The sequence below is a fragment of the Callithrix jacchus genome, chromosome 3 (assembly GCF_049354715.1).
Source record: "Callithrix jacchus isolate 240 chromosome 3, calJac240_pri, whole genome shotgun sequence".
NCBI classification, from domain to species: domain Eukaryota; kingdom Metazoa; phylum Chordata; class Mammalia; order Primates; family Cebidae; genus Callithrix; species Callithrix jacchus.
The window spans coordinates 45695243-45718403 of record NC_133504.1 but is presented as its reverse complement, the minus strand read 5'-3'; the positions used below and the strand labels follow the sequence as shown (position 1 = coordinate 45718403).

Sequence of the window (23161 nt, the reverse complement as noted above, 5' to 3'; positions counted from 1 at the left end):
GAGGAACCCTGTCTCTTTTTTTTTTTTTTTTTTGAGATGGAGTTTCGCTGTTGTTACCCAGACTGGAGTGCAATGGCACAATCTTGGCTCACCGCAACCTGCGCCTCCTGGGTTCAGGCAATTCTCCTGCCTCAGCCTCCCGAGCAGCTGGGATTACAGGCACGCGCCACCGTGCCCAGCTAATTTTTTGTAATTTTAGTAGAGACGGGGTTTCACCATGTTGACCAAGATGGTCTCGATCTGTTGACCTCGTGATCCACCCGCCTCTGCCTCCCAAAGTGTTGGGATTACAGGCTTGAGCCACCGCGCCGGGCCAAGGTCTCGGCTGCTTTTTTTTTTTTTTTTTTGAGACGGAATTTCGCTCTTGTTACCCAGGCTGGAGTGCAATGGCGCAATCTCGGCTCACCGCAATCTCCGCCTCCTGGGTTCAGGCAATTCTCCTGCCTCAGCCTCCCGAGTAGCTGGGACTACAGGCACGCGCCACCATGCCCAGCTAATTTTTTGTATCTTTAGTAGAGATGGGGTTTCACCATGTTGACCAGGATGGTCTCGATCTCTTGACCTCGTGATCCACCCGCCTCGGCCTCCCAAAGTGCTGGGATTACAGGCTTGAGCCACTGCGCCCGGCCTCAGCTGCTTTTATAGGCACAGGATGGGGGCGTGATGGACCAGAGTGGTCTCGAGAAATGCAACATTTAGGCAGGAAAACAGAAATGCCTGTTCTCACCTAAGTTCGTGGGCACAGCCCTGGGGGTGGAGCCCTAGTCAGGGACCCCGTCCTTCTCTACCCAGCACTTCCTGCGCCACTTCCGTGTCAGTGCCACCCCCAGGGCCCAAATGGGGCCTGGCAATAGGTGCTCAATAATGGTTTACTGGTTAAGTAAATGAATCCCAAGAATCTTGCCTTCTCTTATGCACAGGGAAACTCCTGGAGGTCATGACCTCCATTTTGATCTTACTGAATTCCTAGTTCCCAGGAGCTAGGCTCATAAAAATTACTCTCAGTTTATTCATTGACTGCTTGTCTAAGTCTAATTTGTGTTTATCTGATACACATTTTCTTTTATGGAGGGTTTTCTGTAAGTATCTTTAAATATGTTTCTTTTTCTTTTCTTTTCTTTTTTTTTTTTTTTTGAGACAGTTTTGCTCTTGTTGCCCAGGCTGGAGTGCAATGGCACAATCTCAAACTCCTGACCTCAGGTGATCTGCAGTCAACCTTCCCTTCCCTGGTAGCTAAGATTACAGGTGTGCACCACCACACCAAGCTAATTTTTATATTTGTAATAGAGAAGGGGTTTCTCTATGTTGGCCAGGATGGTCTCCACCTCCTGACCTCAGGTGATCCTCCCACCTCTGCCTCCCAAAGTGCTGGGATTACAGGCATGAGCTGGTATGCCCGGCCTGAATATATTTTTCTTTCTTTTTTTCTGAATATATTTCTTTTAATTTATTTAAAAAAATAATTGAGGTAGGGTCTCACAGTATTGCCCAGGCTGGTCTTGAACTCCTGGCCTCCCAAAGCAGTCTGCCAACCTTGGCCTCCCAAAGTGCTGGGATTATAGCCATGAGCCATCACACCTGGCCATATAAATGTCTTTGAATAGCAAAATAATGTACAAAAGTATTAAATAAGGCTAATTTTACAGATAATTAGCAGTTCTTTTTAGCTTTCAGCTTTTACATTCCTTGAAATAACTTGAATATCAATCTCCATGATTATCACAGAAAGTTTTTACTTATAAAATATAAGAAGAGGCCGGGTGAGGTGGCTCATACCTGTAGTGATAGAACTTTGGGAGGCCAAGGCAAGTGAATCACTTGAGGTCAGGAGTTCAAGACCAGCCTGGCCAAGATGGGTGAAACCCCACCTCTACTAAAAATACAAAAATTAGCCAGGCCTGGTGGCAGGCACCTGTAATCCCAGCAACACAGGAGGCTAAGACAGGAGAATCGCTTGAACCCGGGAGGTGGAGGCTGCAGTGAGCCAAGATTGTGCCACTGGACTCCAGCCTGGGTGACAGAGTGAGACTCCATCTCAAAAAAAGAAAAAAAAAATGGGAAGAGAAATCTATATTTAGCTTTGACCAACTGGCACACATAGTTAAGTGTACTTTTGCATAATCCCATTTTCACTTAAATTCAAATGAAGTAAAAAATAAATTTAATTGCTTCATTCTTCCAGACTAATACTTAAGCATAGAATTAAAAAATTTAGGTCCGGCCATGGTGGCTCATGCCTGTAATATCCCAACACTTTGGGAGGCCAAGACAGGTGGATCACTTGAGTTCAGGAGTTTGAGACCAACCTGGGCAACATGGTGGAAACCTATCTCTACAAAAAATACAAAACTTAGCTGGGCATGATGGTACTGGTCTGTTAGTTCCAGCTATTCAGAAGCTGAGGCAGGAGAATCACCTGGAGGTCGAGGCTGCAGTGAGACTTAATTGTACCACTGCATTCCAGCATGGGCGACAGAGTGAGACCTGTCTCAAAAACATATTGAGGCAAAAATAAATATAATTAGAGGAAACTCTTAGTGAAAATCTTTTTTAAAATGTGGGATTCCTTTTCTCTTTTTTTTAGACAGAGTTCGCTATGTCACCCAGGCTGGAGTGCAAGGGTGTGATCTCGGCTCACTGCAACCTCCACCTCCTGGGTTCAAACGATTCTCCTGCCTCAGCCTGCTGAGTAGCTGGGATTACAGGTGCATGCCATCACGCCCAGCTAATTTTTTTATTTTTAGTAGGAATGGGATTGCACCATGTTGGTCAGGCTGGCCTCAAACTCCTGACCTCATGATTCACCTGCCTTGGCCTCCCAAAGTGCTGGGATTACAGGCATGAGCCACTGTGCCACTGTGCCCGGCCTCTTTTTTTTTTTTGAGACAGGCTCTGGCTCTCTCGCCCAGGCTGGAGTGCAGTGGTGTGTTCTCAGCTCACTACAACCTCTGCTTTCTGATGTAAGGGATTCTCCAGTCTTAGCCTCTCGAGTAGCTGGGACTGCAGGCGTGCCACACCTGGCTAATGTTCTGTATTTTTTGTAGCGACGGAGTTTCACCATGTTGGCCAGGCTGGTCTCAAACTCCTTACCTGAAGTGATCCAGCTGCCTTGGCCTCCCAAAGTGCTGGGATTACAGGCATGAGCCACCGCACCCAGCCTAAATTGTTTCTTTAGGCAAAAGAAAACTATTTTAAAAATGAAAAAAAAAAATTGTTTCTGATGGGGATGAAATTTGATGGTAGCACTAAGTCAAAGAAAGAAGAGTGGATCTTTTTCCATGCCTAGAATGTGTTAAGTATAAACAGTGTCCAATCTCAATATGCTTCTCTTTCTGATGGATCCAGAAATAGACACATAAGAGCCAAAAGTGAAAGGTACAAATTTCCACTTAACAGCTCATTCCCCTTTTCCCTCATTAGCTTCCGCTAAACTAAAAGTCACTAATAACTATGTGTCCCATGTATATTTAGAAGTCACCTTGCAGAGGCATTTGTCTTTGCCTCTAAGTGTAGAGTTTCAGTAAACCTTTCAGTTACTGTTTCTCACATATCACAAAAGCCCAGCTTTGTGAAATTGACCACTTCCATGTTTTAAAAATAATGAGGTGAGGGATGACAAAAACATTTAGAACTATTTTATGTTTTGTGATTTAAAAAATACATTTACTAATGATTTTTAGATTATATAAGATAAACTATAATAAAAGACAACTTTCAGTCCAGGCACGGTGGCTCAAGCCTGTAATCCCAGAACTTTGGGAGGCCGAGGCGGGTGGATCACGAGGTCAAGAGAACGAGACCACCCTGGTCAACATGGTGAAACCCCGTCTCTACTAAAAATACAAAAATTTAGCTGGGCATGGTGGCGCGTGCCTGTAATCCCAGCTACTCAGGAGGCTGAGGCAGGAGAATTGCCTGAACCCAGGAGGCGGAGGTTGCGGTGAGCTGAGATCACGCCATTGCATTCCAGCCTGGGTAACAAGAGCGAAACTCCATCTCAAAAAAAAAGAAAACTTTCAGGTGTAGGTGTGTGTGTGTGTGTGTGTGTGTGTGTGTGAAATTTGGGGATACTTAGACACATCTGAATATTTTATTGAATCTTATACATACTGAACCTACGTATAAGTGGTGTGATAAAATGGGACAAAAATCATATCCCTATCAGTGTTCTACCACACCTTAAAAGTCAACAACGGGATTAGTCATTAAAGGCTTTCTTAGTATGCTAACATTTTGACTGTGTTAAGTCACTCTTGATAATTTTACCTATGAGTTGTTAATACTTATGTCACCACGGTTCCAAAGTGTGGCACATAGAACAGGTAAGTTTTTATGAGAAAAAAATGCTGCTAGAGACAATGGCCCACTTCTTGATATACCAAAGGAAGAACCCAGCACAGCCCTTAGCATAGGAATGAATGTTTCACCATCCTTCTCCACTGCTAGTTCTGATCTCAAGAATAAGTGACTTTGAATTAAGAAACAGGTAAAGAAGAGGGGTGCCGTGGCTCACACCTGAAGAGGGCGGATCGCTTCAGGTCAGTAATTATAGACCAGCCTGGTCCAACAGGGTGAAACCCTGTCTCTACTAAAAATAGAAAAATTAGCCATGTGTGGTGGTGAGCACCTGTAATCCCAGCTACTTGGGAGGCTGAGACAGGAGAATCGCTTGAACCTGGGAGATGGAAGTTGCAGTGAGCCGAGATTGCACCATTTCACTCCAGTCTGGGCGACGGTGCAGGACTCCGTCTAAAAAAAAAGAATAAGAATGATCCAAAATGGCCGATCGCTAACATCGCGGGATTGCAACTCTCAGTGAAACCGCAGAGAACTAGAGGACACCATACTTTCAGAGAAATTCTGGTCGCTCACAGAGCAGAAGATCCCCAGTGGAGGAGTCACATGGGTCACCAGCACGACTCCTGAGGCCGGCGCAGTGGCTGTGATGGCACCTTGGCATGGCAGCTCTCGACGCAGAGTAAACGAGACTGGTTCCCCTTCTGACCGAGGTTTGGAGCCCCGGGAAGGCAGAGTCACCTATTACGGACACAAGAAGGGAAACCAGACAGGAGAATCCTGGGCAGAAAAGCACCATCAGTCTTAACGCCGCTGTTCTGGCCCTGGGAACTAACAACTTGGACGTCCACTCAAGTGACCTAATCTGAAAGTTGGTAATTTCAAAGACGACAGGAGGATAAATTTACAATGATGGGAAGAAACCAGTGTAAAAAGGCTGAGAATACTCAAAATCAGAATGCCTCTCCCTCTAAAGATGATCACAGTTCCACATCAACAATGGAACAAGGCTTGATGGAGAACGAGCGCATCCCAATAACAGAATCACGCTTCAGGGAATGGATAATAAGAAACTTCTGTGAGTTAAAAGAACATGTTGTAGCCCGACGTAAAGAAACTAAGAACTTTGAAAAAAGGTTTGATGAAATCCTATTGAGAATAGACAACTTAGAGAGGAATATAAGTGAACTGATGGAACTGAAGAATACAATACAGGAACTCCGAGAAGTATGCACAGGTTTAAACACTCGAATTGTCCAAGCAGAAGAAAGGAAATCAGAGGTCGAAGTCCAACTTTTTTTTGTTTGTTTGTTATAAATACACGTGTTTGGTGAGTGAGGGGCAACAGAAGGCAGAGAGATGGTGCTGTACACAGCTGGTATAGGCTTGGAGGTGGACAGACACACAGACAGTCCACCCAGCAGGGCAGGCCGGGCAGCATTCTGGGGCTTGTAACACTTGGTTGGTGGGCGAGAGCCACAGGAGGGCTGGCCCAGGGCTGGAGGAGCCCAGGCACCCTGCAGGCTCCTGGTCCGAGGTCCTGGGTGGCATCAGTGGTGGCATCTGGGCTCAGCTCACATCATTCAGGGCCTTTCGGGCAAACTCGGACAGCACGAAGGCGGCGCGGTGCACGTCGGAGTTGTACTTCAGCTGCATCTGCGCCACCTGGTGCTGTGTCAGCGGCTGCACCGGCTCCTGGAAGTTGGTGCTCGGGTTCTTGCTGCACAGCATGAAGCCGATCTGACCACCGGGGTAGGTGGGGATGGTACAGTAGGCGTAGGCCACCACGGGGAACAGGGACTGGCAGAACTGCCACATCTCCTTGATGAGGTCCAGGTGCAGCCACTGGCACTCACCCTGGCAGCAGAGGATGCCATCTTCCTTGAGGGCCATCTTCATGAGCTGGTAATAGGACTCTTTGAAGAGACTTTCGGCGGGGCCCATAGGGTCTGAGGAGTCAGTGATGATCACATCAAAGGCATCCTGATTCTGTTTCATGAACTCAAAACCATCACCCACATGTAGGGTCAGCTTCGAGCTAGAATAGCCAACAGCCATTCCCGGCAGGAACTTCTTGGAGACTTGGATGACATCCTCGTCGATCTCACAATGAACCACGGACTCCACCGAGGGGTGCTTCACCACCTCGCGCAGGACACCTCTGTCTCCACCCCCGATGATTAGCACCTTTTGTGGGTTGGGGTGACTGCAGAGAGGCAGGTTGGCGATCATCTCCTGGTAGGAGAACTCATCCCTCTCTGTGCACTGGATGACACCGTCCAACACCAGCATGTTGCCATAGGTCTTACTGTGGAAAACGAGGATGTTCTGGTAGCGCGAGCGCCGGTGGTGGGGCAGCTGCTCCACCTGCAGCGACAGGGCCTGGCCGGGCCACCGGCTGCAGGTCTTGCGGAACCAGCCCTTGCGGATAGCAGTGGGGCGGAGGCGGCAGGGCCGTGAAGGCGGACTCCATGGCGGGTGGGCAGCGCGGGGCTGCAGCACAACAGGATCAGCTCCGACCACCGCCTGCGCCGCCCGAAGTCCAACTTAATGAAATAAAACGAGAAGACAAGATTAGAGAAAAAAGGATAAAAAGGAATGAGCAAAGTCTCCAAGAAATGTGGGACTATGTGAAAAGATCAAATTTACATTTGATAGGTGTACCTGAATGTGACGGAGAGAATGAATCCAAGCTGGAAAATACCCTTCAGGATATTATTCAGGAAAATTTTCCTAAACTAGCAAAGCAGGTCAACATTCAACCCCAGGTAATACAGAGAACACCACAAAGATATTCCTCAAGAAGAGCAACCCCAAGGCACATAATCGTTAGATTCACCAGGGTTGAAATGAAGGAGAAAATACTAAGGGCAGCCAGAGAGAAAGGTCAGGTTACCCACAAAGGCAAGCCTATCAGACTTATAGCAGATCTCTCAGCAGAAACTCTACAAGCCAGAAGAGAGTGGGGGCCAATATTCAACATCCTGAAAGAACAGAACCTTCAGCCCAGAATTTCATATCCAGCCAAACTAAGCTTCACAACTGAAGGAAAAATAAAATCTTTTATGAACAAGCAAGAACTCAGAGATTTTATTACCACCAGGCCTGCTTTACAAGAGCTTCTGAAAGAAGCATTACACACAGAAAGAAACAACCAGTATTAGCCTTTCTAAAAATATACCAAAAAGTCAAGAGCACCAACATAAAGAAGAATTTACATCAACGAATGGATAAAACAGCCAGTTAACATCAAATGGCAGTAACCCTAAATTTAAATTGACTAAATCCCCCAATCAAAAGACACAGCCAAAACCCAATGGCATGTTACATCCAGACCTGTTTCACATGCAAGGATACACAAAGACTCAAAACAAAGGGATGGAGAAAGATTTACCAACTAAATGGAGAGCAAAAATAAATAAATAAAAAGCAGGAGTTGCAAATCTCGTAGCGGATAAAATAGATTTTAAAGCAACAAAGATACAGTGGTAAAAGGATCAATGCAACAACAAGAGCTAACGATCCTAATACCCAGATACATAGAGACTTAGATTCAATGACACAGAAAATTAATAAGGATATCAAGGACTAAAACTCAGATCCAGAACAAGTAAACTTAATAAATATTTATAGAGCTCTCCACTTCAAATACACAAAATATACATTCTTGTCAATACCACATCACACCTACTCATAGGTTTAAATGAAACATTGATTGGCCATTTTAATACCCATTTTTTTTTCAGAATAAAGCAATATTTCTGTTCACCCTCCCTCTTTCTCTTCCTCTCCTTTACACATTTTTTTTTTCTTTCCTTCTCTCAAAAAAAAGAAAAAAAAAAAAAGAGAAATCAACTTGTAAGCCTCTAGATCCAGGTCGGCAATGTCTCTCTCATTGCTTGATTTCCTTCCTTCCCTTCCCTCCCTCCCTCCCCCCTTCCTCCCTTCCTTCCTTCCTTCATCCCTTCCTTCCTCCCTCCCTTCCTCCCTCCCTCCCTCCCTTCCTCCTTCCCTCCCTCCCTTCCTGCCTTCCTCCCTTCCTCCTTCCCTCCCTTCCTGCCTTCCTCCCTTCCTCCTTCCCTCCCTTCCTGCCTTCCTCCCTTCCTCCTTCCCTCCCTTCCTGCCTTCCTCCCTTCAAAAAAAAAAAAAAATCAGGTAAAGAAATATAGCAAGCAGTGTCAAACCTTGCAAATATGCCTGTCTAAGTGAAAATAGACCAGACATTTATTCTCTGATGAAAGTAAAACCTAAGGTCTTCAGGTATGAAAGTTCCTGGCACAGTTGAGACATAGGTCTTGTATCCCAAACAGAGGGACTTGGTGTTTACAAGCATGTTGAATGTTTATTGCACAGACCTCCCCAGCCCTCTCCCCTCACTAGGCAGAATGCTAGCAACTAGGCATTTGTCCACCTAGCAAGAGATCGGAAGTTTCTTCCTGGTGAACTTGCCCACTCCAGGCCCTCTATAGTGAATTGTAAAGTCAACAAGCCCCATATGCAAGCCATGCCCCATAACATAAGCCTGTAGTCTCAACTACTATAGAGGCTGAGGTGGGAGGATTGCTTGAGCCTGAGAATTAGAGGCCTAGAGGCCAGGTTGGGGAACATAGCAAAACTCTATCTCTTTAGGAAAAATAAGGCCCCATATTTTGCATTTCCATTTAGGTTTTACTCTCTCATGCTTAGTCATGGGGGTAGGTTGCCATGCTTTAATCATATGATTATGTGATCAAGGATTACCAGCTGGGCACAGTGGCTCATCCCTAATCTCAGCACTTTGGGAGGCCTAGGTGGGTAGATCACCTGAGGTCAGGAGTTCGAGACCAGCCTGGCCAACATGGTGAAATCTTGTCTCTACTAAAAATACAAAAATTAGCCAGGTGTGTTGGTGTATACCTGTAGTCCCAGCAGCTCAGGAGACTGAGGCAGGAGAATTCCTTGAACCCAGGACACAGAGGTTGCTGTGAGCAGAAATCATGCCACTGCACTCCAGCCTAAACAACAGAGTGAGACTCCACCTAAAAAAAAAAAGGGTTAATGAGTCATTGAGGAAGTCTTCTAATGTGAAAAGATACAGGCAAATCCAAACGGAAAGAAGTAATCTGGGCCGGGTGCAGTGGTTTATGCCCGTAATCCCAGCACTTTGGGAGGCCAAGGCAAGAGGATCACCTGAGGCCAGGAGATCCAGACCAGCCTAGGAAACATAGACGACCTCATCTCTATTAAAAAAAAAAAAAAAAAAGAAAAGAAAAGAAAGAAAAAAGCAATAAGGAGGAATTAAAGACTATTCAGAAAAAATAAAACTTTTTTTTTTTTTTTGAGACAAAGTTTCGCTCTTGGTACCCAGGCTGGAGTGCAATGGCACGATCTCGGCTCACCGGAACCTCTGCCTCCCGGGTTCAGGCAATTCTCCTCCCTCAGCCTCCTGAGTAGCTGGGATTACAGGCACGTGCCACCGTGCCCAGCTAATTTTTTGTATTTTTAGTAGACACAGGGTTTCACCATGTTGACCAGGATGGTCTCAATCTCTTGACCTCGTGATCCACCTGCCTTGGCCTCCCAAAGTGCTGGGATTACAGGCATGAGCCACCGCGCCCGGCCTGGGAAAATAAAACTTTAGAAAGAAAAACAAAATGTCATTAATATCCTAGGAGTTATTTAAAAATACATATAGTATCTACAAAACAAGAACAAAATGCTAAAGAATAGGAATTATCAAAGAACAAAAGAGTCCTTGGGAATTAAATGCATGATAGAAACAAACAACTCCTTTTTTTGTGGGGGGGAGGAAGGCAGGAAGGGAGGGAAGAAGGACAGTAGGGAGGAAGGAAGGGATGAAGAAAGGAAGGAAGGGAGGAAGCGGGGAGGGAGGGAGGGAAGGGAAGGAAGGAAATCAAGCAATGAGAGAGACATTGCCGACCTGGATCTAGAGGTTTACAAGTTGATTTCTTTTTTTTTTTTTTTGAGAGAAGGAAAGAAAAAAAAAATAAGTAAAGGAGAGGAAGAAAGAGGAAGAGAAAGAGGGAGAGTAAATGGAAATATTGCTTTATTTTGAAAAAAATTGGATATTATTAATGGCCAATCAATGTTTCATTTAAACTTATGGGTAGGTGTAATGTGGTATTGACAAGAATGTATATTTTGTGTATTTGAAGTGGAGAGCTCTATAAATATTTATTAAGTTTACTTGTTCTGGATCTGAGTTCGAGTCCTTGATAACCTTATTAATTTTCTGTCTCATTGAGTCTAAGTCTCTATGTATCTGGATGTTAGGATCGTTAGCTCTTGTTGTTGCATTGATCCTTTTACCACTGTATCTTTGTTGCTTTAAAATCTATTTTATCCGCTACGAGATTTGCAACTCCTGCTTTTTATTTATTTATTATTTATTTTGGCTCTATATTTGGTTGGTAAATTTTTCTCCATCCCTTTGTTTTGAGTCTTTGTGTATCCTTGCATGTGAAACAGGTCTGGATGTAACATGCCATTGGGTTTTGGCTGTGTCTTTTGATTGGGGGATTTAGTCAATTTAAATTTAGGGTTACTGCCATTTGATGTTGACTGGCTGTTTTATCCATTCGTTGGTGTAAATTTTTCTTTATGTTCGTGCTCTTGACTTTTTGGTGTATTTTTAGAAAGGCTAATACTGGTTGTTTCTTTCTGTGTGTAATGCTTCTTTCAGAAGCTCTTGTAAAGCAGGCCTGGTGGTAATAAAATCTCTGAGTTCTTGCTTGTTCATAAAAGATTTTATTTTTCCTTCAGTTGTGAAGCTTAGTTTGGCTGGATATGAAATTCTGGGCTGAAGGTTCTGTTCTTTCAGGATGTTGAATATTGGCCCCCACTCTCTTCTGGCTTGTAGAGTTTCTGCTGAGAGATCTGCTATAAGTCTGATAGGCTTGCCTTTGTGGGTAACCTGATCTTTCTCTCTGGCTGCCCTTAGTATTTTCTCCTTCATTTCAACCCTGGTGAATCTAACGATTATGTGCCTTGGGGTTGCTCTTCTTGAGGAATATCTTTGTGGTGTTCTCTGTATTACCTGGGGTTGAATGTTGACCTGCTTTGCTAGTTTAGGAAAATTTTCCTGAATAATATCCTGAAGGGTATTTTCCAGCTTGGATTCATTCTCTCCGTCACATTCAGGTACACCTATGAAACGTAAATTTGGTCTTTTCACATAGTCCCACATTTCTTGGAGACTTTGCTCATTCCTTTTTATCCTTTTTTCTCTAATCTTTTCTTCACGTTTTATTTCATTAAGTTGGACTTTGACCTCTGATATCCCTTCTTCTGCTTGAACAATTCGAGTGTTTAAACCTGTGCATACTTCTCGGAGTTCCTGTATTGTATTCTTCAGTTCCATTAATTCACTCATACTCCTCTCTAAGTTGTCTATTCTCAATAGGATTTCATCAAACCTTTTTTCAAAGTTCCTAGTTTCTTTACATTGGGCTACAACGTGTTCTTTTAACTCACCGAAGTTTGTTATTATCCATTCCTTGAAGAGTGATTCTGTCATCAGGATGCGCTCATTCTCCATCAAGCCTTGTTCCATTGTTGATGTGGAACTGTGATCATCTTTAGAGGGAGAGGCGTTCTGACTTTGAGTGTTCTCAGCTGGTTTCTTCCCGTCATTGTAAATTTATCCTCCTGCCGTCTTTGAATTTACCAACTTTCAGATTAGGTCTCTTGAGTGGGCATCCAGGTTGTTAGTTCCCAGGGCCAGAGCAGCAGCGTTAAAACTGATGGTGCTTTTCTGCCCAGGATTCTCCTGTCTGGCTTCCTTCTTGTGTCCGTAGTAGGCGACTCTGCCTTCCCGGGGCTCCAAACCTCGGTCAGAAGGGGAACCGGTCCCGTTTACTCTGAGCCAAGTGCTGCCACACCGAGGTGCTGTCACAGCCACTGAGCCGGGCTCTGGTGTTGTGCTGGGGGCCCTTGTGAGTCCTCCGAACCTGTTTACTCTGCTCCAAGAGCTGCCGCGCCGAGGTGCCCGCAGAACCGCTGCGCCGGTCACGAGAGTCGCGCTGGCCACCCGTGTGTTTCCTCCACTGGGGGATCTTCTGCTCCTTGAGTGACCAGAATTTGTCTGAAAGTGTGGCGTCCTCTAGTTCTCCGCGCCTTCCCTGAGAGCTGCAATCCCGGGATGTTAGCGATCGGCCATCTTGGATTGTTCCTTTTTTTTTTTTAAGCTTAGAAAAATAACAGTGAATGTGGCTAAAGATACAGATCAGAGCAATTAGAGAGAAACTAATAGATATGAAAGAAAGACAAAAATGATTAAGCATAAGTATAGTTTCAGTAAGGGACAAATCAAACACAATTTGTGCAAATCATGTGTACAAACACTTAAGCTTTTTCTTTTTCTTTTTTTGAAAGAAAAAAAGAGAAAGAGAAAGGGGGACAGAGAACAGGAGTCTTGCTCTATTAGCCCAGGCTGGAATGCAATCTAAAAATAGGTATTAAAAACCTCTTTTATGCCTATAATTTTACTTATCAGCAGAGACAGGAAGGAATAAGGGAAGAAAATAACAAACAAACAGCCAACCAATATTTCATTTAAGTCTGTGAAATGCTATGCAAATGCTGAAGAGTGATTTACTTCCAATTATGTGGTCACTTTCAAAATAGGTGTAATGTGATACTGAGAAAAATGTATGTTCTGAGGACCTGGGGTGAAGAATGCTATAGATATTCACTGAATTTACTTGTTGCAGGTCTGAGATCAAATCATATATGTCTCTTAATTTTCTATCTCGTTGATCTGTCGAATATTAAAAATGTGGTATCAAAGTCTCCTGCTATTGCGGGAGTCCAAGTCTCTTTATAAGTCATTGAGAACTTGTCTTACATATCTGGGTGCTCCTATATTGGATGCATATATATGATCATTGACTCCTATTGTTGTATTGATCCTTTTACCATTATGTAATGTCCTTCTTTGTTTCTTTTAGTCTTTGTTACTATTAAAGTCTATTTTGTCAGAGACGAAAGTTACAACTCCTGGTTTTTTTTTTGCTCTCCATTTGATTGGTAAGTCTTCCACCAAAGCTTTGTTTTGAGTCTTTGTGTGTCCTTGCTTATGAGATGGATCTGGATACAGTGTACCAATGGGTTTTGACTTTTTATTCAATTTTACTTTCTGTGTCTTTGATTGGGGCATTTAATCCATTTAAATTTAGGATTAGTATTGATATTTGTGAGTTTAATATTGTCATTTAATGCCAGCTGGCTATTTTGCCCATTAGTTGATATAGATTCTTCATTATGGAGATACTCTTTACCTTTTGGTAAGTTTTTGGGATGACTGATACTGGTTGTTCCTTTCTGTGTATAGCGCTTCTTTCAGAAGCTCTTGTAAAGCAGCCCTGGTGATGATGAAATCTCTGAGTGCTTGCTTGTTTGTGAAAAATTTTATTTTTCCTTCATTTATAAAGCTCAGTTTGGCTGATATGAGATTCTGGGTTGAAAATTCTTCTCTTTGAGGATAACAAATATTGACCCCCACTCGCTTTTAGTTTGTAGGGTTTCTGCTGAGAGGTCTGCTGTGAGTCTGATAGGCTTCCCTTTATAGGTAACCTGACCCTTCTCTCTAGCTGCCCTTAGAATTTTCTCCTTTATTTCAACCCTGGTGAATCTAACAATTATGTGTCTTGGGGTTGCTCTACTTGAGGAATATCTTTGTGGTGTTCTCTGTATTACCTGGAGTTGAATATTGTCCTGCCTTACTAGGTTAGGAAAGTTTTCCTGAAGAATATTTCCCAGTTTGGATTCATTCTCTTCATAACATTCAGGTACACCTATCAAACGTAAATTAGGTATTTTCACATAGTCCCATATTTCTTGGAGACTTTGCTCATTCCTTTTTACTCTTTCTTCTCTAATCTTATCTTCTCGTTTCATTTCATTAAGTTGGTCTTCGACCTCTTGATATCCTTTCTTCTGCTTGATCAATTAGACTGTTAAAACCTGTGCATACTTCACGGAGTTCTTGCATTGTATTCTTCAGTTCCATTAATTCACTTATATTCCTCTCTAAATTGTCTATTCATGTTAGAATTTCGTCAAACCTTTTTTCAAAGTTCTTAGTTTCTTTGCATTGGGTTAAACATGTTCTTTTAACTCACAGAAGTTTCTTATCATCACCTTCTGAAGCCTACTTCTGTTAATGGAACACACTCGTTCTCCATCAGGCCTTGTTCTGTTGCTGATGAGGAACTGTGATCCCCTGTAGAGGGAGAGGCATTCTGATTTTGGGTATTCTCAGCCTTTTTAGGCTGGTTTCTTCCCATCAATGTAAATTTATCCACCTGTCATCTTTGTAATTACTGACTTTCTAATTAGGTCTCTGAGTGGACGTCCAACTTGTTGATTCTCAGTGCCGGAATCTGAGCAACCCACTGCACCAGCTAAAACGTTAAGATTGATGGTGCTTTTCTGCCTGGGAATCTCTGGTCTGGCTTCCTTCTTGAGTCCCTCCTTCAATCAGCTGAATAGGTGACTCTGCCTTCCTGGAGCTCCAAACGTCGACCTAAAGGGGACCCAGTCCCGTTTACTCTGCACCAAAAACTGCTGTGCCAAGGCACTGGCAAAACCATTGTGCCGGTCACAAGAGTCATGCTGGTGACCTGTGGGGCTCCTCTGCTAAAAATCTCCTGGTCTGTGAGCAACAAAATTCGTATGAAAGTGTGGCGTCCTCTTGTTCTCTGTGCTTTCACTGGGAGCTACAATCTTGAACTGCTAGTGATCAGCCATCTTGAATCTTTCTCCCAGAAACAAACAACTCTTAATAGAGGAGAAGGTAAAGTTGAAGTATCACTAAAAGTAGAACAAAACAAAACAGCGATAGAAATAGGAAAAAAAAAAAAAGATAACAAAACCACAGGAACAGAAAAAGTAGAACAAATTAAATCATCAAAATAATTGAAGAAAAATCTCCAGAATTTAAGAGCTTGATTTTTCTTTTCTTTTCTTTTTTTTTTTTTTTTTTACTGCGAATATATTTTTTATTTAGTCATTCTGTTTACAATTGAAACTCTGGGAATTCAAAATTAACGTCCTTGCCCGTGAGCTTCTTATAGACACCAGAAAAAGTTTCAACCTTGTGTTCCACATTGTTCTACTGTGCTTTGTTCAAATGAACCTTTATGAGCCGGCTGCCATCCAGTTTCACGCGGATTCTCTTGCCCACAATTTCACTTGGGAAGACCAGGTCCTCAAGGATTGCATCGTGCACAGCTGTCAGTGTACGGCTCCTGGGACGCTTTTGTTTATTTTTTGTACGGCTTTTTCGAGTTGGTTTAGGCAGAATTCTCCTCTGGGCGATAAAGACAACATGCTTCCCACTGAACTTTTTCTCCAATTCGTGTACTAGCCGGACTTGGATTTTCTGGAAAGATTTTAGTTGAGGAACAGGAACAAAGATTATGATAGCTTTCCGGCCACCACCAACTTCAATTTCCTTGGCTGCCGTAATATTCAGCTTCCTGAGCTGAGCCTTGAGGTCCGAGTTCATCTCCAGCTCCAGAAGAGCCTGGGAGATGCCGGACTCGAACTCGTCTGGCTTCTCGCCATTGGGCTTCACGATCTTGGCGCTTGAACTGAACATGGCTTTCTCCTTGGCGAGTGCCGACTTAGGAAAAAGAGAGCTTGATTTTTCAAATTAAAAGGACCCACCAAGTGCTGAGGAAAACAGATGAAGATAGATTCATAACAAGTCACCCATTGTGAAACTTAAGAACAACTGGATAAAAAAATTTTTCAACTAACTTCTGGGGAAAAAAGTAAACCATTTGGTTATATACAAAGAATGAAGAAACACAACAGCTTTGGACTTCTCAACAGCAGGACTGGAAACAAGAAGACAAGAAGCAAGAGAAATGCCTTCAAAATTCCGACCTAGAATTTCGTCCTTAGAAATTATCAAGAAAGAATGGAGACTGAGGACTTCCAGTTCCAAAATGGCAGCATAGAGGCAAACTGGCTTCACTCACCTCCTCTTCCTCTGACCAGAAAACCAAAAACAAATACACAGCACTGAGATTTTCACCAGCAACAACTCAGAGGTCAAGTATGAGAATGAGATAGTCCCTGGGGCCACAGAGAAATGGAAAAATTCTGAGTAGATAATAGAAAGTCAAATCATCTATAAGTAATGATTTCTTCCTAATATTTATATTTCTTACTTCATTTCCTTATCTAATAAATTGGCTACTATTTACAAAATGGTTAAAGCTACCCACTTCATCTTGTTCTTTATTTTAATAACGTTTTCCAGGAGGACATTTTAAAAATATGTAAAAATTGGACAAGGGCCCTGACCAGTCAGGGTAGAGGCACCAGTCAAAACAGGTATAAGGGCCAGGCATAGTGGCCCATACCTGTAAACCCAGCACTTTGGGAAGCTGAAGCAGGAGGATCACTTGAGCACAGGAGTTCAGGACCAGCCTAGAAAATATAGTGAGACATCATCTCTAAAAAAAATTTAAAAAATTAGCCAAGCATGGTGGCACACGCCTGTAGTCCCAGCTACCTGAGAGACTGAGGTGGGAGGATCACTTGAGCCTAGGAAGCAGAGATTGCAGTGAGCTGAGATCAAGCCATGGCACTCCAGCCTGTGTGATAAAGCAAGATTCTATCTCGAAAAAACCCCAATTATCAGCTGTAGAGAGTTAGTATGGTTAAATCAATGTGTAATTATGTGCGCACAGAATGCTCTCAATGTTTTATCATCATGCGTGATGTTGTTTGCTGATTTGTAATAAATTTAAAATAATATATTTTTTAAATTTATAATTGCATTTTAGGTTTTGGGGTACATGAGCAGAACATGCAAGACAGTTGTGTAGGTACACACAAGGCAGTGTGTTTTGCTTCCTTTCTCCCCTTCACCCACATTTGGCATTACTCCCCAGGCTATCCCTCCCTACCTCCCCCTCCAACTGGCCCTCCCCTTTTCCCCCAATAGACCCCAGTGTTTAGTACTCCCCTCCCTGTGTCCATGTGTTCTCATTTTTCATCACCCGCCTATGAGTGAGAATATGCGGTGTTTCATTTTCTGTTCTTGTGTCAGTTTGCTGAGGATGATGTTCTCCAGATTCATCCATGTCCCTACAAACGACACAAACTCATCATTTCTGATTGCTGCATAATATTCCATGGTGTATATGTGCCACATTTTTCCAATCCAGTCTAACATCAATGGGCATTTGGGTTGATTCCAGGTCTTTGCTATTGTAAACAGTGCTGCAATGAACATTCGTGTACATGTGTCCTTATAGTAGAACGATTTATAGTCCTTTGGATATATACCCAGTAATGGGATTGCTGGGTCAAATGGAATTTCTATTTCTAAGGCCTTGAGGAATCGCCACACTGTCTTCCACAATGGTTGAACTAATTTACACTCCCACCAATGGTGTAAAAGTGTTCCTTTTTCTCCACATCCTCTCCAGCATCTGTTGTCTCCAGATTTTTTAATGATCGCCATTCTAACTGGCGTGAGATGGTATCTCAATGTGGTTTTGATTTGCATCTCTCTGATGACCAGTGACGATGAGCATTTTTTCATATGCTTGTTGGCCACATATATGTCTTCTTTCATAAAGTGTCTGTTCATATCCTTTGCCCACTTTTGAATGGGATTGTTTTTTTCCTGTAAATCTGATTGAGTTCTTTGTAAATTCTGGATATCAGCCCTTTGTCAGATGGGTAAACTGCAAAAATTTTTTCCCATTCTGTTGGTTGCTGATTCACTCTAGTGACTGTTTCTTTTGCCGTGCAGAAGCTGTGAAGTTTGATTAGGTCCCATTTGTCTATTTTGGCTTTTGTTGCCAATGCTTTTGGTGTTTTGTTCATGAAGTCCTTGCCTACTCCTATGTCCTGGATAGTTTTGCCTAGATTTCCTTCTAGGGTTTTTATCGTGACAGGTCTTATGTTTAAGTCTTTAATCCATCTGGAGTTAATTTTAGTGTAAGGTGTCAGGAAGGGGTCCAGTTTCTGCTTTCTGCACATGGCTAGCCAGTTTTCCCAACACAATTTGTTAAACAGGGAATCCTTTCTTCATTGCTTGTTTTTGTCAGGTTTATCAAAGATTGTATAGTTGTAGATATGTTGTGTTGCCTCTGGTGCCTCTGTTTTGTTCCATTGGTCTATATCTCTGTTTTGGTACCAGTACCATGCTGTTTTAATTACCGTAGCCTTGTAGTATAGTTTGAAATCCGGTAGTGTGATTCCCCCCACTGTGTTCTTTTTGCTTAGAATTGACTTGGCTATGCGGGCTCTCTTTTGGTTCCATATGAAGTTCATGGTGGTTTTTTCCAGTTCTGTGAAGAAAGTCAATGGTAGCTTGATGGGGATAGCATTGATTCTGTAAATTACTTTGGGCAGTATAGCCATTTTCACGATATTAATTCTTCCTAACTATGAACATGGAATATTTCTCCATCTTTTTGTGTCGTCTCTGATTTTGTTGAGCAGTGGTTTCTAGTTTTCCTTGAAGAGGTCCCTTACGTTCCTTGTGTTATATTCCAAGGTATTTTATTCTTTTTGTAGCAATTGTGAATGGCAGTTCGTTCTTCATTTGGCTTTCTTTAAGTCTGTTATTGGTGTAGACGAATGCTTGTGATTTTTGCACATTGATTTTATATCCTGAGACTTTGCTGAAGTTGCTTATCAGTTTCAGGAGTTTTTGGGCTGAGGCGATGGGGTCTTGTAGGTATACGATCATGTCGTCTGCAAACAGAGACAATTTGGCTTCCACCTTTCCTATTTGAATACCCTTTATTTCTTTTTCTTGCCTGATTGCTCTGGCTAGAACTTCCAGTACTATATTGAATAGGAGTGGTGAAAGAGGGCATCCTGTCTAGTGCCGGATTTCAAAGGGAATGCTTCCAGTTTTTGCCCATTCAGTATGATATTGGCTGTTGGTTTGTCATAAATAGCTTTTATTACTTTGAGATACGTTCCATCGATACCCAGTTTATTGAGGGTTTTTAGCATAAAAGGCTGTTGAATTTTGTCAAATGCCTTCTCTGCGTCAATTGAGATAATCATGTGGTTTTTGTTTCTGGTTCTGTTTATGTGGTGAATTACGTTGATAGACTTGCATATGTTGAACCAGCCTTGCATCCCCGGGATGAATCCTACTTGATCATGATGAATAAGTTTTTTGATTTGCTGTTGCAATCGGCTTGCCAATATTTTATTGAAGATTTTTGCATCTATGTTCATCATGGATATTGGCCTGAAGTTTTCTTTTCTTGTTGGGTCTCTGCCGGGTTTTGGTGTTAGGATGATGTTGGTCTCATAAAATGATTTGGGAAGGATTCCCTCTTTTTGGATTATTTGAAATAGTTTTAGAAGGAATGGTACCAGCTCCTCTTTGTGTGTCTGGTAGAATTCGGCTGTGAACCCGTCTGGACCTGGGCTTTTTTTGTGTGGTAGGCTCTTAATTGCTGCCTCGACTTCTGCCCTTGTTATTGGTCTACTCATAGTTTCAGCTTCCTCCTGGTTTAGGCTTGGGAGGACACAGGAGTCCAGGAGTTTATCCATTTCTTCCAGGTTTACTAGTTTATGTGCATAGAGTTGTTTGTAATATTCTCTGATGATGGTTTGAATTTCTGTGGAATCTGTGGTGATTTCCCCTTTATCATTTTTTATTGCATCTATTTGGTTGTTCTCTCTTTTATTTTTAATCAATCTGGCTAGTGGTCTGTCTATTTTGTTGATCTTTTCAAAATAACCAGCTCTTGGATTTATTGATTTTTTGAAGGGTTTTTCGTGTCTCAATCTCCTTCAGTTCAGCTCTGATCTTAGTTATTTCTTGTCTTCTGCTGGGTTTTGAGTTTTTTTGATCTTGCTCCTCTAGCTCTTTCAATTTTGACGATAGGGTGTCAATATTGGATCTCTCCATTCTCTTCATATGGGCACTTATTGCTATATACTTTCCTCTAGAGACTGCTTTAAATGTGTCCCAGAGATTCTGGCATGTTGTGTCTTTGTTCTCATTGGTTTCGAAAAACTTCTTTATTTCTGCCTTCATTTCATTGTTTACCCAGTCAACGTTCAAGAGCCCGTTGTTCAGTTTCCATGAAGCTGTGCGGTTCTGGGTTGGTTTTTGAATTCTGAGTTCTAATTTGATTGCACTGTGGCCGCTGTTTGTTATGATTTCAGTTGTTTTGCATTTGCTGAGGAGTGCTTTACTTCCAATTATGTGGTCAATTTTTGAGTAGGTGTGATGTGGTGCTGAGAAGAATGTATATTCTGTAGATTTGGGGTGGAGAGTTCTGTAAATGTCTATCAGGTTTGCTTGCTCCAGGTCTGAGTTCAAGTCCTGGATATCCTTGTTGATTTTCTGTCTGGTTGATCTGTCTAATATTGACAGTGGAGTGTTAAAGTCTCCCACTATTATTGTGTGGGAGTCTAAGTCTCTTTGTAAGTCATTAAGAACTTGCCTTATGTATCTGGGTGCTCCTGCATTGGGCCCATGTATGTTTAGGATCGTTAGCTCTTCTTGTTGTATCGATCCTTTTACCATTATGTAATGGCCTTCTTTGTCTCTTTTGATCTTTGTTGCTTTAAAGTCTATTTTATCAGAGATGAGAATTGCAACTCCTGCTTTTTTTTGCTCTCCATTTGCTTGGTAAATCTTCCTCCATCCCTTTATTTTGAGCCTTTGTGTATCCTTGCCTGTGAGATGGGTTTCCTGAATAAAGCACACTGATGGGTTTTGGATTTTTATCCAATTTGCCAGTCTGTGTCTTTTGATTGGTGCATTTAGTCCCTTTACATTTAGGGTTAATATTGTTATGTGTGAATTTGATACTGCCATTTTGATGCTAAGTGGCTGTTTTGCCCTTTAGTTGTTGTAGATTCTTCATTATGTTGATGCTCTTTAGCATTTAGTGTGATTTTGGAATGGGTGGTGCTGGTTGTTCCTTTCTATGTGTAGTGCCTCTTTCAGGAGCTCTTGTAAAGCAGGCCTGGTGGTGACAAAGTCTCTGAGTACTTGCTTGTTCGCAAAGGATTTTATTTTTCCTTCACTTCTGAAGCTCAGTTTGGCTGGATATCAAATTCTGGGTTGAAAGTTCTTTTCTTTAAGAATGTTGAATATTGGCCCCCACTCTCTTCTGGCTTGTAGTGTTTCTGCCGAGAGATCTGCTGTGAGTCTGATGGGCTTCCCTTTGTTGGTGACCCGACCTTTCTCTCTGGCTGTCCTTAGTATTTTCTCCTTTATTTCAACCTTGTTGAATCTGACGATTATGTGCCTTGGGGTTGCTCTTCTTGAGGAATATCTTTGTGGTGTTCTCTGTATTTCCTGCATTTGAGTGTTGGCCTGTCTTGCTAGGTGGGGGAAATTTTCCTGGATGATGTCCTGAAGAGTATTTTCCAGCTTGGATTCATTCTCTTCGTCCCCTTCTGGTACACCTATCAAATGTAGGTTAGGTCTTTTCACATAGTCCCGCATTTCTTGAGACTTTGTTCATTCCTTTTTGCGCTTTTTTCTCTGATCTTGGTTTCTCTTTTTATTTCATTGAGTTGATCTTCGACTTCAGATATTCTTTCTTCTGCTTGGTCAATTCGGCTATTGAAACTTGTGCATGCTTCGCAAAGTTCTCATATTGTGTTTTTCAGCTCCTTTAATTCATTCATATTCCTCTCTAAGTTATCCATTCTTGTTATCATTTCCTCAAATCTTTTTTCATATCTTTTTTCAAGGTTCTTAGTTTCTTTGCATTGATTTAATACATGCTCTTTTAGCTCACAAAAGTTTCTCATTATCCACATTCTGAAGTCTAATTCTGTCATTTCATCACAGTCATTCTCTGTCCAGCTTTGTTCCCTTGCTGGTGAGGAGTTTTGGTCCTTTCTAGGAGGCGAGGTGTTCTGGTTTAGGGTGTTTTCCTTTTTTTTGTGCTGGTTTCTTCCCATCTTTGTGGATTTATCCACTTGTCGTCTGCGTAGTTGCTGACTTTTCGACTGGGTCTCTGAGTGGACACCCAGATTGTTGGTGATGAAGTATTTCTCTTACTTGGTTTTCCTTCTACCAGTCTAGCCCCTTCGCTGTACGACTGCTGAGGTCCACTCCGGGCCCTGCTTGTCTGGGGTGCACCTATAGCAGCTGCGGAAAAGCGAGGGATGCTACCAGTTTCTTTTTCTGCTATCTTTGTCCCAGAATGATGCCTGCCAAATGTCAGTGTTTTGGATATAGAGGGGTCAGGGAGCTGCTTGAGGAGACAGTCTGTACTTTGTAGGAGCTCAATTGCTGAGCTGTGAGCTCTGTTGTTCATTCAGGGCTGATAGGTTGAAAAAAAACCCTTTTTTCCTCAGATGTTCTGTCTCGGGGGGTGGGGGAGGGTTTAGGCTTTCCTTGTGAGTGTCCGCCTCGCTGTCCTGCCCAGCTAGGAGGCAGTCAAATCACTATTTGCCTGCCGAGGCTCCGCCCTGCTAGTGTGAGGTTCGCCCTGTTGCTGCGGGCTCTGCCCTTCTGCTGCAATCTCCGCCCTGTTGCCACGGTCTCCGCCCTGTTGCCACGGGCTACGCCCTGTGATGGAGTCTCTCTGTTGTACCGGGTTGCTTTGGCAACAGCAGGCTACGTCAGCAATGGGCGTGTACCTCAGTGGGGGCTGATTGCCTCGGTAATGGCAGACGCCCCTCCCCCACGGAGCTGCGCTTTAAGAAAACCTCCTCACCGCGAGGGTTTGGAATCACTGTTTTGTTTGTCGCACTGCGCTAGCCCAAACGCTTTGTCCCTGGGATTTCCTGGGCTGGCTCACTGCCCAAGTCCCGTTCAGTCTCAAGTTTAGCCCTCCCAGGTCTCAGTTTGACGGTTCAACAGGGCACCCACAACAGTGCGCTTTTGTATGGAGCA

At 42.9% G+C, this 23161-nt stretch overlaps 2 protein-coding genes across 4 annotated transcripts in view; both read right to left on the bottom strand.

Moving 5' to 3' along the window:
• Positions 1-5578: 5578 nt before the first annotated feature.
• LOC144581732 (spermidine synthase-like) overlaps positions 5579-23161 on the bottom strand; it is a 49395-nt gene continuing 31812 nt past the window's right edge. For both annotated transcript variants that reach the window (XM_078366433.1, XM_078366434.1), the window contains 2 exons: positions 11770-12482; positions 5579-6842 (listed from right to left, as the gene is read on the bottom strand). In XM_078366433.1, coding sequence (XP_078222559.1) covers positions 5866-6842; positions 11770-11848 — 1056 coding nt within the window. In that variant the 5' untranslated portion in view covers positions 11849-12482 and the 3' untranslated portion in view covers positions 5579-5865. The remainder of the gene's footprint in view (positions 6843-11769; positions 12483-23161) is intronic.
• On the bottom strand, positions 15299-15936 carry LOC100389540 (small ribosomal subunit protein eS7-like). 2 transcript variants are annotated; one of them, XM_054253613.2, is made up of 2 exons: positions 15434-15936; positions 15299-15391 (listed from the first exon to the last, which is right to left on the bottom strand). In XM_054253613.2, the coding sequence occupies exons 1-2, from the start codon at positions 15896-15898 to the stop codon at positions 15314-15316; spliced, it is 543 nt and encodes a 180-aa protein (XP_054109588.2). In that variant the 5' UTR covers positions 15899-15936; the 3' UTR covers positions 15299-15313. The 2 variants fall into 2 exon arrangements, with proteins under 2 accessions (XP_054109588.2, XP_078222562.1); XM_078366436.1 differs by lacking the exon at positions 15299-15391 and having other exon boundaries at positions 15410-15936.

Coding starts and splice junctions, on each gene's coding strand:
- LOC100389540 (XM_054253613.2), bottom strand. CDS start 15,898: ATGTTCAGTTCAAGCGCCAAGATCGTGAAGCCCAATGGCGAGAAGCCA. Junction 15,392..15,433: donor ATGGCAGCCGGCTCATAAAG/GTTCATTTGAAC, acceptor GTGGAACACAAG/GTTGAAACTTTTTCTGGTGT.